At 36.3% G+C, this 15,014-nt stretch overlaps 1 protein-coding gene across 1 annotated transcript; it reads right to left on the reverse strand.

Moving 5' to 3' along the window:
• Positions 1-7,722: 7,722 nt before the first annotated feature.
• Positions 7,723-9,100, reverse strand: LOC116293871 (uncharacterized). The gene has a single exon (XM_031701372.2). The coding sequence runs from the start codon at positions 8,556-8,558 to the stop codon at positions 8,061-8,063; it is 498 nt and encodes a 165-aa protein (XP_031557232.2). The 5' UTR covers positions 8,559-9,100; the 3' UTR covers positions 7,723-8,060.
• Positions 9,101-15,014: the final 5,914 nt, after the last annotated feature.

The following is a 15,014-nucleotide window of genomic DNA, read 5'->3' on the forward strand; positions in this document are numbered from 1 at the left end:
TTATTTTTTTATTATTATTTGCGGATACGGGTTGCGTCCACACGTGTCCGGAAATTTTTGTGTCCGTATTCGAAAATTTTCGAAAACGGTCTCCAGAGTGGAAATTTTCTAGTACGCTCCGAATACGGATACGTGTGGACGGTCGTATCCGCAAATTTTCGAATACGCTGACGTAAACACGATTTCGCGCATGCTCGATAAGAAAAACTATCCGTCAGAGGGACTAGACACTAGCGTGCATCAGGGCGGATGAATAAATTTCCGGATAGTGAAAACGATTCGAAAACGACACACTGCGTGTGGACGCGAACATTTCCCTGCCCGCACATTTTTTTTGCGGTGGTAGTGGTGGTGATGATGACGATGGTGTTGATGAAGATGATAATGAAGGTGGTTATGATGGTGATGATGATGGTGATGGTGATGATATGGTCATGATGACTTGTGGAGATGGCGATGGCGGTGATAACAAACGAAAACGGCTGCTAAAGGCGTCTTCACATGCTTTCAGCTCGAAGCCGTTGAGCTGCGCCACTGCTGTACTTGCGGTGGTGATAAATGATGCCGTTTTCCTTTCTATAATGATAACTGTAATGATGACGATAATGATAATTTTTTTTACTTATATTTATTAGCTTTTATCCCTAAATTTTTAGAATTATAGTGCTACAAATTACAAATTTATATATTGCTACTATATCATTATTATTATTATTGTTCATATATTATTATCATTATTATTATAATTATATATTTTTTATTGCTTGTACATAATTACGTAATTCAGCCCATGGGCTGCGATAAAATTTTCAATAAATATCTATTTAAATCTATCTAAATCTAAATGAATAAATAAGTAATACAAAAAAGTCTTTATTCCTCAACAAGAGTTAGGTTTAGGGTTAGGGATAGGGTTAAATAGGGGAATGCTGTAAAACATTGGCCAGTGACTCCAATGTTTTGTGAAAAATAGTGCTAGCGGTGTGTAACATCCCAATTCCAATCATTTGCTTTCGTTTTCAGCACGGTTATAGTATTACCCCTTTTGAACCCTAACCCTCAATGACATGAGTGTATGTTGGGAATTGACGTAGTGATCATAATTCAAAAGGTAAAGAAGTTATCGTCCAAGAGAACAAGAGATCCGGGCCTGCTTCACGACGCCCGAGAGGACGAAGGTAGGCCCAGATATGCCAAGTTTTCTCATAGACGAGTATGTTCTGTTGGGTGGAAAAACAAAACTTAATCTCAGAAGATCGCAACAACAAAGCTACTCCAGAAATTTTAAACTTTGATATCTTTTAGTGACTTGGCGGGTATTCTCCGTCTGGGCACGTTGTGAGGCAAGGGCCCGCGCAAGTGTGGCCGCTATCGATGTTCGCCTAAAATCGTCTGAAGCTAATTATCGTTGAGTTCTAGCACGGATTTTGACTTAGAGGCGTTCAGTCATAATCCAACAGATGGTACTTTTTCAGCCAAGTCCAAATTGCTAATTGTGTGAATCTGCGGTTTCACCCGTACTGAGCAAAATTACTATTGCAACAACACTTCATCAGTAGGGTAAAACTAACCTTCCTCACGACGGTCTAAACCCAGCTCACGCTTCCTATAAGTGGGTGAACAATCCAACACTTCGCGAATTCTGCTTCGCAAAGATAGGAAGAGTCGACTTTGTAGGATCGAAAAGCAACGTCGCTATGAACGTTTCGCTGCCACAAGCCAGTTTATCCCTGTGCCAACTTTTCTGACACCACTAACTTAAAGCTCCTAAAGACTAAAGGATCGATAGCCCATGCTTTCACAGTTTGTATACATACCGAAAATCAAAATCAAGTGAGCTTTTACCCTTTCGTTCTACATGATATTTCTGTTCTCATTGAGTTCACCTTAGTAGGACACCAGGCGTGGGACTAGGTGAGAGCGCTGAATCCTAACCACTAGACCATTTGGGAATACGATAAATGTACATTTACGATAGTGGTATGTCACCTTAATTTCAGCCGATGAAATACGCCTTTTGCTTTCTTATATGCCAAATAAAAAGACAAAAATGATAAGAATACTAAATTGTTTCTATTTTGAAGCAGCTGAGTCAAACCTAAAAGGAAAAAAAGATGATGATTCGAAATAAAGGTAATGAGAACCTAACGACGTACGGAAGCTCTGTTTAATAAGGCTTTTCATAGTTTAAGAATCGATTCCACTGCGCATGCGGTTTTATCCCGAATTTCTCACCTTCTTTTGTTTAATTAAGAACAAAAGAAGGTTTAGACAAAAGAAGGTGAGAAATTCGGGATAAAATTGCATGCGCAGTGAATTCGATTCTTAAACTATGAAAAGGCTTATTATGCACACACACACACACAAAATAATTTAAAAAAATAATTTTTAGCAATAATAATTCTAAAAATTTAGGGATAAAAGCTAATAAATATAAGTAAAAAAATTATCATCATCGTCATTATCGTCATCATTACAGTTATCATCATAGAAAGGAAAACGGCATCGTTTATCACCACCGCAAGTACAGCAGTGGCGCAGCTCAACGGCTTCGAGCTGAAAGCATGTAAAGACGCCTTTAGCAGCCGTTTTCATCATCGTCATGTAACATTTGTTATCACCGCCATCGCCATCTCTACAAGTCATCATGACCATCATCATATCATCACCACCACCATCATCATCACCATCACCACTACCATCATCATTATCATCTCCATCATCACCATAGTCATCATTATCACCACTACCATCATCATCATCATCTCCATCATCATCATAAGGATGTACATGATATTTTCTCACAAATCCCTCGGTCAAGTGAATAACCTGCGTTAACAGGAGCAAAGTTTCGCAAAATTTCGATAATAGTTTTAAATTAACTTATTTATTTTAGGACTATTACATCATATTTTCTTTCTGTCAAAAAAAAAACCATCCCACGTTCACGCGATAAGCCTGCGTTAACAGCAGTTTCTTGCACTTCCATCCGTATCCAAAACGGCTGTTTACACAGACTATCACGTGGTATGTGACTCCACCCACTGTGTTTGACGAAATACTCAAACAATGCTGCTAAGAGTTGTTTGTTGATTGAACACTTTGTTTGACTCTCCGGAATACTTGGTTATTACATTTATGGTGGGGTCGATTATCACATTTATGGTTGACTGTTATTGCATTTATGGTTGTTATTACAATTATGGTTGATTTTTATTACATTTTTATTACATTTATGGGTTTTATTACATTTAAGCGTAATACGAGAATTTCTTTTTTTCTCTTACAATACTATTTCTCTCTGCAAGCAGCACAATTCGACAAACGAGCGTGCGCATCGCGCGTCAGATTCACCTGTAGGTGAATATATAGCTCTTATTAACCTCGTTTGCTCGGTCCGTACCTTAAGTTATGGACCGAGTTTTTCCCACTGCCTTATGGCCCAAGCGCGTAGCGCGCGGGCCATAAAAAAGTGGAAAAAACGAGGATCCATAACTTACGGTACGGACCGAGCAAACGAGGTTAATAAGATATTTATTATATGGCAAGGCATTGAGATTAAAAAGAGGCGAAGCAACAAAAAGTAAAGTTAACAGCGCATGTCAAACGAGAACTGCATTGGAAGGGCTTCCTGTACGTGCCAAAAGTCATGTAGTGTTTGAGTCGCTCAAAAAGAGAAGTTTTAGTTTACTTTGAAAGAATTTAGCAATAGCTTAAAGTTTTATGAAATACTAGTTAACAAAAGTGAGGCTTTCTTTTGCAAAACATGTAAATGCAAAGCAAAAAAGGCATCAAAAGAAGACCTCAAGAACAGTTTTTTTTATTCAAACGTGGGACGTTTGTCACAACTCTGTATTACCATGCTTCGGGAATAAATCGGAAAGCGGCCAAGCGAGATCAGACCGTGCATGGTGCGAAAGAATTTGGTGTTATGGTCATTAGCAAATAATAGAATCCCCAGAGCATCAAATCGTTGGGAAGCGATCAATGTTTTCTGTATTTCTTGTTCGTTTTAGACAGCTTTAAATGAGTTCAATAGTCTTGCAATTTTGTTTAATATTAGTTTAAGTTCTAATTCGTATACTGACGTAGTTTTGAGAGAAATGATCAACGAATTTTAGAATAATGGAAGATCTAGTAAGATTGACTAGAAAGCTGCGATGAAAGTGCGCATCAAATGTTTACCCCGTCTTCTGCACTATACGTTTTCACAAAATCGCATAAGTCGATTACCTTCAAAATGTTCCTTTTAAAACTAGATACAGAGTAAAACTAAATGAGCAATGACTTTTGTGAATATATAGCTCTGAAATATTAATTTCGGCCGTATGAAATCCATTGTTTAGTTTTGAAGTAGATTATGCACTATATTTAAATAATCTCAAATATCTCATAATTAGCTAAATAGCTTTTTTTCAAAAATCCTCACAAATGGCGGCATCCAGTATATAATTATGTGGTACGAAGCATTTTAGTGTTGAACGCTCTGCAAGGCTAAAATTATTTTCTAAACGAAAACAAATATTTTATCATAATCACGTGTTATGACGTCCGATCTCACTAAAAACTGCATCAAACATTAATTCAATCTTTATGTGACTTATGTGCAAAAAAAAGATTTGCAATCGGATAAAACACGTTTATGCACCAGCGTTCCAAAAGTGGAAGGTAGTGGTCAAGCGTGAGGGGGTCCAGCCACCTTAATAACTATTGAGGGATTTTAGATCTTTTACCAGTTACAGTCTCACCTCTCCTGAGCATCCTAAAGCTGCAAATCGTATCAAAAGCTTTACTTGTTTGATGTTAAGAAATTTCCATGATCCTCAGTGATCTCAGCTTTCTAAGATTTTTGGTGACTAACTTTATTGAAATAAGTGTATATTCAGAGTTTTACTAGTTTTTCTACTTTTCTAATTTTTAAACTAAAGTGACGGGATCAATTTAAAACTATGGCTTCCACTGAAACAGTTTTGTATAACCAAGTAAAAATTTCAGAAAGCACTAGATCATACTGAGTAGGAAGAGATTTTGCAGAAGAAACAGGTCAAGGACGGACTTGATGAAAAACCTTAAACAAATCAGTACGAGGGGTCCGTGGTTATTTTTCAGCCACTTGAACCGTGAATATTTTAAAGACTATATTTACACGATACAATATTTTCACCTAACTGTCGCACACAACACGCTGCTTCGAACTGCTTCGTGTAACAATCGACGTCCGTGCTAAATTAAAACTTGGGACAGAAGCATGTAATCGAAACATTTGTAAGCCGTACCGTGTAAATTGGCCTTTACAGCGCTCAACTCAGCTACTCAGACAAATGAATTTCTTCTAAAAAATATTTTTAGAAAAATAACTGTCATATGTATTCAGCCCCGAGCAATATTGACATTTCTCATTCGCATACTTCAGCGAAATTAACCTTTTTTGATGAAGAATATTTAAGAGATATTCCTTATGCCTAGGTAACAACGCTGGGAATATCCACACACTCTGAACAAAGTTTTGCGAGAAGTAATTGTTCAAATTGATCTTTGGAACTTTCCGCTACTCAAACCTGTTCAAACAACAGCTGAGAGTGAGCTTTGTCACATTTAGTTTTTCTTCCTATCTGTTCCAATCATTAAGTATTCTCAAGGATCAATTTGATAGGGGTAAAGATGATATTATAAGGAATGGTTAGAGACGGAAGACAAATGGATTCAATTCTTTGCGCGATATCGCTATTATTGTCAGTTTTAAAATCTAAAACAAAAAACAAACAAGCAAATCAGAAAATCCGTCTTTTCAAACCCTTGCGACATACAAAGTGTTTAGGGCACCACTGTGCAAACCTTCAAGATAAGGCGTTTTTTTTTTTGTGCATGTATCGACAATAAAAGATACACTACTTTGAATTTAAAGTCTGAGTAAAAATAAATAAATAAATAAATAAATAATACAGACCCATCCTTGACATTAGTGACTTCAAAACAGGCGCACGTTATATTCATGAACAGAAAGAAAACCTGAAGAAACATGAATTCATTCAAAGACAAAACGTTTGTTATAATTGCTGTGATAAAACAGCTCCAGGGTATTCAGAAATTTTCCTCACATGATTTATAGAAGCGTCTGGCGACATGCTGATATCATGGGTTATACATGCACGTTCTACTGGATAATTCAGTCATACATCCAGAATTAAGGATAGAAGATGACTGAAAATCGAATTGAATTCTTATCATTAAGTCTTAGAATCTATCTTTTGCTCGACAGGAATTAGATAGCTAGCTAGAATGTGTTTTTGGTGCTATCTAGTTTTATATCATGCAATTACCTAAAACCATTAGACTGATATCATCTGAGATAAATCGCTATGAAAATGTATTTGAAGATTTGTGGTTTTAATTTTGAAATAATATTTCGAGCATCACCATAGTCCAGTGCATTGAGTTTTGCCTTTTCATTGTTGTCCTCCCCCTCCCCCCACCTTTCCGCATAACTCATTCGATGTTCTTTAAGTTAATATATTGACGCATTCTTGTTTTTGTCAAACTGCCTGACTTAATGTTTACTCCGTGCTCGCTTTTGTATTCCAACTTAGTTACTAGTAAGTCAAAGACAATATAACATCGTTTACGCTGGCTTTTAGGAAAGTTAAACGCCATAATACTCTAGCTTATTATCGACTTTGATTCAGTTAGCATATTCATATTGGTATATTCAAATAAGCAAGCGTTTTAGCACCATTGAGCGGAATAGAAAATATTTTGAAGCTTCTGGGAGTCGCGTGATATGATCTAACATCCAATATTGTCTGCCTAATTTTAGATTGGGTTATAGAACAGAATAAATTTTATTATTTAGTTTTTATGCAAAAAAAAAAAAAAAAAAAAAATCTGATTGAGACGTGTGGCTTTTTGTTAGTTGAACATTAGTAAGGATTAGAAAGCTAAATAAATATTATTGTCTTTGCATTGGAAAAGTAAAAAGAAGGTTTGCGGAAGTGACACAATTCTTCCGGTTATATCAAAGAACTAATTTTACGGCCAAAAGTCATAGATTAAAGAGATATGAGCAAAAAATAAATGCAGTGAATGAAATCCAAATGTCCCTTTGTCACGTTTAGTGTTTTCCTTTGCGGATGTTGCATGAACATTTCTGAATGCTTTTGTCAACATCAACTCATACAGGTGGCATCGTCGGTTAGCCAACAAACTAACTGCACAGTTCTCTCCTCAGTAATCATTAAACAGACTTACTTTGGGAAAAAAAGACTCAAGAAAAATTAAGAAAAAATGCTCACATTAAAAAATTCCTGGTCGCCGATATTTAGTATGGAATGATAAAACCTTTCTGCTCAACAAAGTGTTTTGAATTCAATGCAATTAACTGATTCCTCGGTAGAGAGTTGCCAACTAATGATGTTTCTTCGGTATAATCGCTTTGATATGGTCCGTCAATACTATAACATATTCGCTCTTAATAAAACCAGATAAAAGCGCCGTAAATGAGACCTAAAAGCTTTAAATTTTGTTCACTTTATATGAGTTCAATATATAGACCTTTATGTATGGAAAATCATATGTTTTAGATTCATCATATATGTATTTGTTATGTAGTTATGAGTGAATGTTATATTATCATGCTAAATCATTAACATACACGAGGCTGCATTTAATATTTAATGAAGTTTACTTTCCATGACGGCTCTAAAAATATTACCATGAAAACAAGCATTTGCCTTAAAAATCGTTTATTCGTTTGAACCTTGCATTATTTTTGTTCGTAAAACCTTTTTTATAACAGACATTAAAAGAGTAGAAATAGTGACACCCAAGATGAATCTCTTAAATATCACACTTTTTGATTGTTTTGACCGTTTGTTATTACAATGAATACCCAGTTAGATACTGTTTTCATTGGCCCATGTATAAATCATTACAATGAACAATTCATTTTTCTTTTACGTACGCAATAAAGACACAAGCAAGCAATATTTAGCTCAAACTATACACCATTTATCGCCTATCAATGAATCGCATGATCATCCAAGTCTTCTAATTCACGCCACTAGCTACACGCATAAATCCCAAGCTAAAACGTTCATCAACTTTTCCGGCGTATCTACATGTTCTGCAGGGCATATAGGATTTTGTAGCTCAAGAAACGCTGCGAACTCTGAAAAAGATTCAAGCACGTCCCATTCTATTGTGACACTCTGTTGTGAAGCGGTGGATAGATTTCGTGGAATTAAGTGATGACTTGAAAAGTTTGTTTGTATCGATATATTGTTAGTAATATTTTTAGTGCTGGTGCTGGTATTTTCGTTTCGGTAGTTACCAGGTACCATACTTGGTGACAAGATCTCATTCCTTTGATTTGTAACCAAGTGATTTCCCTTTTCTGTTTGCCCTTGACTCATAAGTACGTTCTCTTCATTCCCATCTAGAGTAAACTGTGGGTTTTTGTGTAACGGCACTGGTGAGGATGTTTCTGTTTGGTTCCACTGTGTTCTCTTTTCGGGATAATTCATATGTCTTAAACGTGTTGTACTCCCCAACTGAAAGGCCATTATTAAGAAATGCCCAAAAGTTTACACACCACGTCGTTATGAGTATTTCATACAAATATACTGCCTTCTTCAATTTGCGAGAGATTCTTTCAAGCACATCAAGTATCCAAGATAGCTGACCTATTTTCTCTGATAGAGCCACAAACTTGTTATCTGTGTTAAAGCAGTTCTTGGACCACAAGTTGGCGATAATCCGTGTATACGTTGTCTTCAATTGATTTGAAATTTCACACTTTCAGCTGAAGCAAAAAATCAAGATTTGGAAACTGGTAATGTATTCAAAACCAGTGCGGCAAATTCTCTAGTAAGAAAGGATCAAGAAATACACATTTAGATCAAACAAGTTATGGAAAAATCCTTATGTGAAACGACGATTCGCAGAACGTTAACTAGATCAAGTCTAATAGATGAAGATTTCCTGAAGGTTACTTGTAAGTAGTCGTTCAACTCTTTAGTGTTAACTGGTGTTTCTTTGACTCGTGAGCACGTTTTGTAGCCGTGTTTGGTGGGAAAGCTGTACTTGATCACATATGGCACCAGTAAGAGCGCGCGAGAGAATTATATTATTCTTTTGCCATTAAGATAAAAACATCTGGTGATTCGAGCATTCTGATTGGACAGTGACTTCCATAAGATGACAATTGTTCAAATAAACCTTTTGTTTCTAAAATAGTATTTTTGTCATTTTCGCTTTTTTTATCCCAAAGCTGACTGTTACTTTCAATAAGATCAATTATCATACGAAAATATTCAGCGAGAAATTCCTAAACCACTGGATATTGCTCTCAAAATCTCATGTATTTAGACTTTGCGATTTGATTCTTGAATCCTTTATTAAGAGTTAGGTACATTCAGTCTGTACAATGTTCATAAAGTAGAATAAAAAAGATAAAAGCGTATAGTATTTTTAGGCTTATTATTTAAGGTTTATCTCATGAGAGATCAAGCTCGGTCAAAGAGCCTTTAAGTAGTCGTAAACTTCAAACTATATAATAACTAGCTTGTTATTATAGATATCGGTTATCGATCAGTTTTGCCCAAAATATTTTTTCTATGTGATCTTGTTCGTCTATAATCATATCAGCTACCTACAAGACGGTATGAAAATGAATGAAATTTATTGTGTTGTTATGTTTTCAACTTTTCATGTGGAGAGAACTTCCTTAATTTATTGAAGAGACAAACGCAATCGAAAATATATTTTGTGATTGTGTTTTTGCGATAAGGCGTCTTTTGTGAATTCTGCTGATTGAAAAATAAAATAACGTAAAAGACGCTTGCAAAAAAATGAAACTGCAACCGTTAATGAACTGAAGCAGCAAATAACCTTATATATAACAACTACTGTTTTATTAAAAGTTAATAAGCTACTGAGTTACATTCTCTCTCATTCAAGGATTTCTTTCAATGAAATCAGCCACAAATTCAAAGAGTTAGGTTGTATAGCTTTCATTGGGTTAAAACCTTCGACATTGTATTTCGCACTTATTATTGACAAAATATAAAGTTCTCATCAAACTCTGGCAGCTGCCCTAAGCTGAATACGGTTGCTGGAGGAGAAATCTTTTTGTCAATTGAACATCCAGCAACCACTGCTTTCATTTCCTCAAGGCCAAATGTTTTATTCTAATGCTTACGGTGCGCATAAAGAGACAAAGCACAATTTAGATTTAAAAAATTACTGGGAATTTAACGTCGCTATTCATGGACAAAAAGGCACATCAACCTGCATGAGTCAATTCAATTCGTAAAGCTTCAGTTTGGCAGTACAGCTGTCCAAGACAGTTTTCTTTAAGAACAATGCGCTAAAACCTTTCAGGACTTCCTGTTTTCTTACTGAGTTAAAAGGAATTGCTCATTCAGATTGATTCTGAACAATAAACGCGTGAGAATATGATGTTGCTGGGATCATATTGAAAGCAACAGTTGAAGACTGTTCATTAAATAAAAACTAGTGGCTTAAATTGTTTTGTTGAATTGGTATTTGATGAAGGTTTTATAGTGTGAAATAATAAAACACATTCTATTAATTGATGTCAAAAAAAAAAAAAAAAAAAAAACTAACAAAAAGTTTTGGAACATTCCATTTTTTATCAAGAAAAAGTTTATCTAACCGATCCCAGAATACATGTTCAAATATACCTGTTATTCAACCGAACCATTAGTTAATATATTTATCAAAGAACTAGATGCATGCATTATGTCTACATGTCAGGCAATAAGACAGGTAACCTAGAGGGAAAGGGAAATCTAGGGTCGTTTTGCTTCGTCTCTGGTCTGGGGGGCTCTAGAATTTTGATCAGAGGCATTTATCTCTTATAATATCTCTCAGTTTTGTTCCTTCTGAAAAGCTCGCCAGAGTGTAATTTAAGTTGACCTGTGACTTGGCGTATTGTGATATGATTGTGTTAGCCTGGAGGTTGTTGAAGAGTTTGATAAAAATGAAGGTGAGTTGAAGTACTCGTAAACGAACAGATGCCGATGATATATGACCAATATGTTCCAAGCGACCGTCGCTAACTATTAAAGCAGCTTTACATCCTACCATTCACGTGTAGCACTAGCTAACTAGTTACAAGATTTCAAACAAGATAATGTGGAGATTCATAACGATGAATCATATACCTTTCTATTTCTAGTGGCTAAGGTAGGGGGCAGGTGTGGCTGAGTTAAATACATTAGTAAGGAAACAGTTATTGCACTATTATAGATGTTTTGTATCTCCGAAAGATTGGTTAAGAATAAAGTATTACGTGATTGATACAAAATATCTATAATAATGAAAATTACGTACGATAATATACTCCAGTTATTGGACTATTTATGGTCACGTTCGACCAAAATATGACAAAATTTACATATTACAGTCAACGGAGTGCATGCAATAAATATGTGTGAAAAAATTCGTAAGTGAATTGCACAAATTAGTACGAAGGCCTACAAAACTTTGCACTAATTGTTACAATTGTGTTATTTAACTTTTTCATGGATAGATGTTATGTACTCTAGTGCATCATTAAATGATAACAACTGAAAACGTATTAACAATTTAGAAAATAAGTTAGCACAGGGCTCCTTTTGATAGGAGGGCTCCTTTGGATAACAGGGCTCCTTTTGATAACAGGGCTCCTTTTGATAACAGGGCTCCTTTTGATAACAGGGCTCCTTTGATAACAGGGCTCCTTGGATAACAGGGCTCCTTTGGATAACAGGGCTCCTTTTGATAACAGGGCTCCTTTTGATAACAGGGCTCCTTTTGATAACAGGGCTCCTTTTGATAACAGGGCTCCTTTTGATAACAGGGCTCCTTTTGATAACAGGGCTTCTTTTGATAACAGGGCTTCCTTGGATAACAGGGCTCCTTTGGATAACAGGGCTCCTTTGGATAACAGGGCTCCTTTGGATAACAGGGCTCCTTTTGATAACAGGGCTCCTTTTGATAACAGGGCTTCTTTGGATAACATAGCTCCTTTTCATAACAGGGCTCCTTTTCATAACAGGGCTCCTTTTTGATAACAGGGCTCCTTTTCATAACAGGGCTCCTTTTGATAACAGTTCTCCTTTTGATAACAGGGCCTCCTTTTCATAACAGGCTTCTTTTGATAACAGGATAAGCTTCCTTTGATAACATAGCTCTTGGAATTAACAGGGCTCCTTTTGATAGCAGAGACATTTTGGCATTGACTGGACTACCCTGTTGTTATTTTATTTAAGTTTAATAAAGGTGTCTATCTAAAGCACCCTCCCTCCATATTATTCTTTCGTTTGCATTTTTTGAAACACTCAATGTGTCAGGAAAAAAGCACTGAAATATAAAACAGTATTTATTATAACACGGTAGTTATTCTTATTAGCCTTTCCTGAGTTAACGAACGCGTTGCATCATGGGCGCTTGGATATTTCTATGGTCTCTTTTTCGCCTGCTGATAGTGAGGAGTGACAGCAAACCATAATTGTCGTGTTCATTTTAAAATATCTTTTGTTTCGTGATGCAATAATTACAACTCACTGATGAGGCGTTCCCCAAATCAGTCCAATATTTATAATTAACGCTGCATTTCTACGACTCCGGAAAGGCTGTAGAAGAGCAAATGTGTAATGTGTTTAGCCTGCAACGACGTAGCTAAATGTGATAAAAAACAGTTTGCATTCTCAAGCGTATCATTCTTTCTCTCTTTGTCTATTAGGACGTTTGCGGTGAAATAAAGTTCCCATCCGAAATTTTTTAAATTTCGCATAAACATACCCCAACCATATTCTGTTCAAAAAAATGAAAAAACAAAAAACAAAAAAACAAAAAAAAAAAAAACAAACAAACAAACAAAAAATAGAAAAAACGGGGGTCACAGAATCCGTTTTGCTAAACGCTATGAAATTATTGGTATTCATCGAGGGAAAAAACCCGCGCTATAGAGTAACTGAGGGATCAAGAAACACTTTGGAAAAATATAAAAGAAAAGAAAAAGAAAAAAAAAGAAACAAATTGCAGCCCAAGCAAATCATAACCATCACATATACGTTGTTTAGCATTTCTGAATTAAGAGCATGTGGTAAGAGTTAGGATAAGGATTGATGAAACTTCTCTCGTGCGAGAAGTCAAATGCGTGCAATTTGAATTCGTTAAACAGCGTTTATTTTCCCCCTAGATTTAGGTCAATATTCTCCTCACAATCAAAATCTTTTGTAATTTACAGAAATTTTTTAGATTTTTGGTAGTAGTATTTTGAATTAAGACAACGAAAACATGGGGGTCATCGAAAGGGGTTTCTGAGACAGATTTTCTAGTTAAAAGAAGTGAAAAATGTTTTTTCCGATATTTTGCCCTCAAAACATTCGAATGACGTCACCATGGTGAGCGAGTGCGCACGGAACTCATGGCATAAAATGGGGGACTGCTCGCGAACAAGGCAGCGAACGCCTAAAGGCCATTGAAAGTGAACTTGATCGAGCCGGGGTACTTGAAACATTTAACATATAATTAAACCATAATCTTGCTGGTCTCAACTTATGGTAGCTTTAGGTCAGCTACAACAAACGTATACAAATGCTATTTCAGCTTACTTAAAACTTGGCTTTATTTATTTATGCTATACGAGCGGGGGAAAGATGTAACCTGCGATGATGTTAACATTCTTAATTTTGTTGGGTCATTGCGCGTCGCCCAAAAAAAAACTTTAATGAAGGATATAAAGACCTTTTATAGAAGATCATTATTATTAAAGACAATTTGGACTAATTAGATCCCCCTAACACGCTAAAGTTGCCGAAATCACTGTTTAATGAGTTTGCCAGTGAATGGGATTTTGCGCCTTCTATCGTTATCACCACTTCTTAACCAAACAGGTACGATATCAGTGAGTTCCAAGGGATGGCCCTGTCTTTAGCGGCCCAAAACTTCATGGCTGATATTTTGCATCGGGAGCAAAACTGCGTGAAATGGAACTGTCGCTCATGGATTGCGCAATATTCGTAATGAGTCGGTCTTTGGAGTCCAGTCTACCAACTGTCGTCATCAGATCAACGTCAGTGTTAGTCGTTGGTGAATACCGATGTATTGCACCGCTCATGCGCAGCATTCACTGTGAATACACTGACCATGACAGCATCAGTAAGTAGTAGATTCCACATGCACGTGCCAAACAAATTGTTTGCCATGTCACAAAGAGCGCAATTGCACATTGTCTGCAGGCGTGGGGCGTCTTCCGGATGTGGACGTCATATAATACTGCTGGTAATTCAGAAATAGTATCGAAACACAATATCAGGACACATAGCTTCGTTATTGAAATTGTTAAATCTGAGGAAATAAGAGGAATTATTAAATTGAACGAGTGTTTAAAACCAAGATTGTATTGCTACAGAAGATGTACTGAGGAAAATAAAACCATAGTATATAGTTAGAATAATTTAGCAAAGTTTATAAGTGTCGAGAACAGTGCTTATTAGTTAAAACGAACCGCGCTTGCTGACGCTAAAGCGACAGAAAGCAGGCAAACAGAGCAAAGATGCACACGAAAATCAAGAATACCAGGCCCCAGTTTATTTTCAATACGGATTGAGTGTGTATTTTTAAATGGCCCCTGCTTGTACTTCACCGGGTGGTACATAAATACAAAGTATGGGGCAGTACGCTCAAGTGTAAACTGAAACTCCAAAAGTATAGACCCTTGTCGAAGTTCACCAAATTACGTGTGTTTTGTTGATGACAGACTTCATTGTTACTCAGGCTAGCCTCGAGTTGCGTATAGAATATTCACGTGTCTCAGTCAAGGTCCTTGGTATTCACAATGTTTGTATGTTGGAGTTGTGTATTGTCTCCGTACTTTAGGTGTTTTTTAACGTATTTGTGAATATGTAGGAATTATGGGAGACAAAGCCTAGTAAATGGAGTCTGTAATCAAGAACAAGCCGGGTCAATTGGAACTCCGCAAAGGGTCTATCCACTATCACCCGAAC

Source organism: Actinia tenebrosa, unplaced genomic scaffold (assembly GCF_029948245.1).
Source record: "Actinia tenebrosa isolate PJP-AT-01 unplaced genomic scaffold, QUT_ActTen_1.0 PGA_scaffold16__25_contigs__length_10494907, whole genome shotgun sequence".
In the NCBI taxonomy this organism is placed as follows: domain Eukaryota; kingdom Metazoa; phylum Cnidaria; class Anthozoa; order Actiniaria; family Actiniidae; genus Actinia; species Actinia tenebrosa.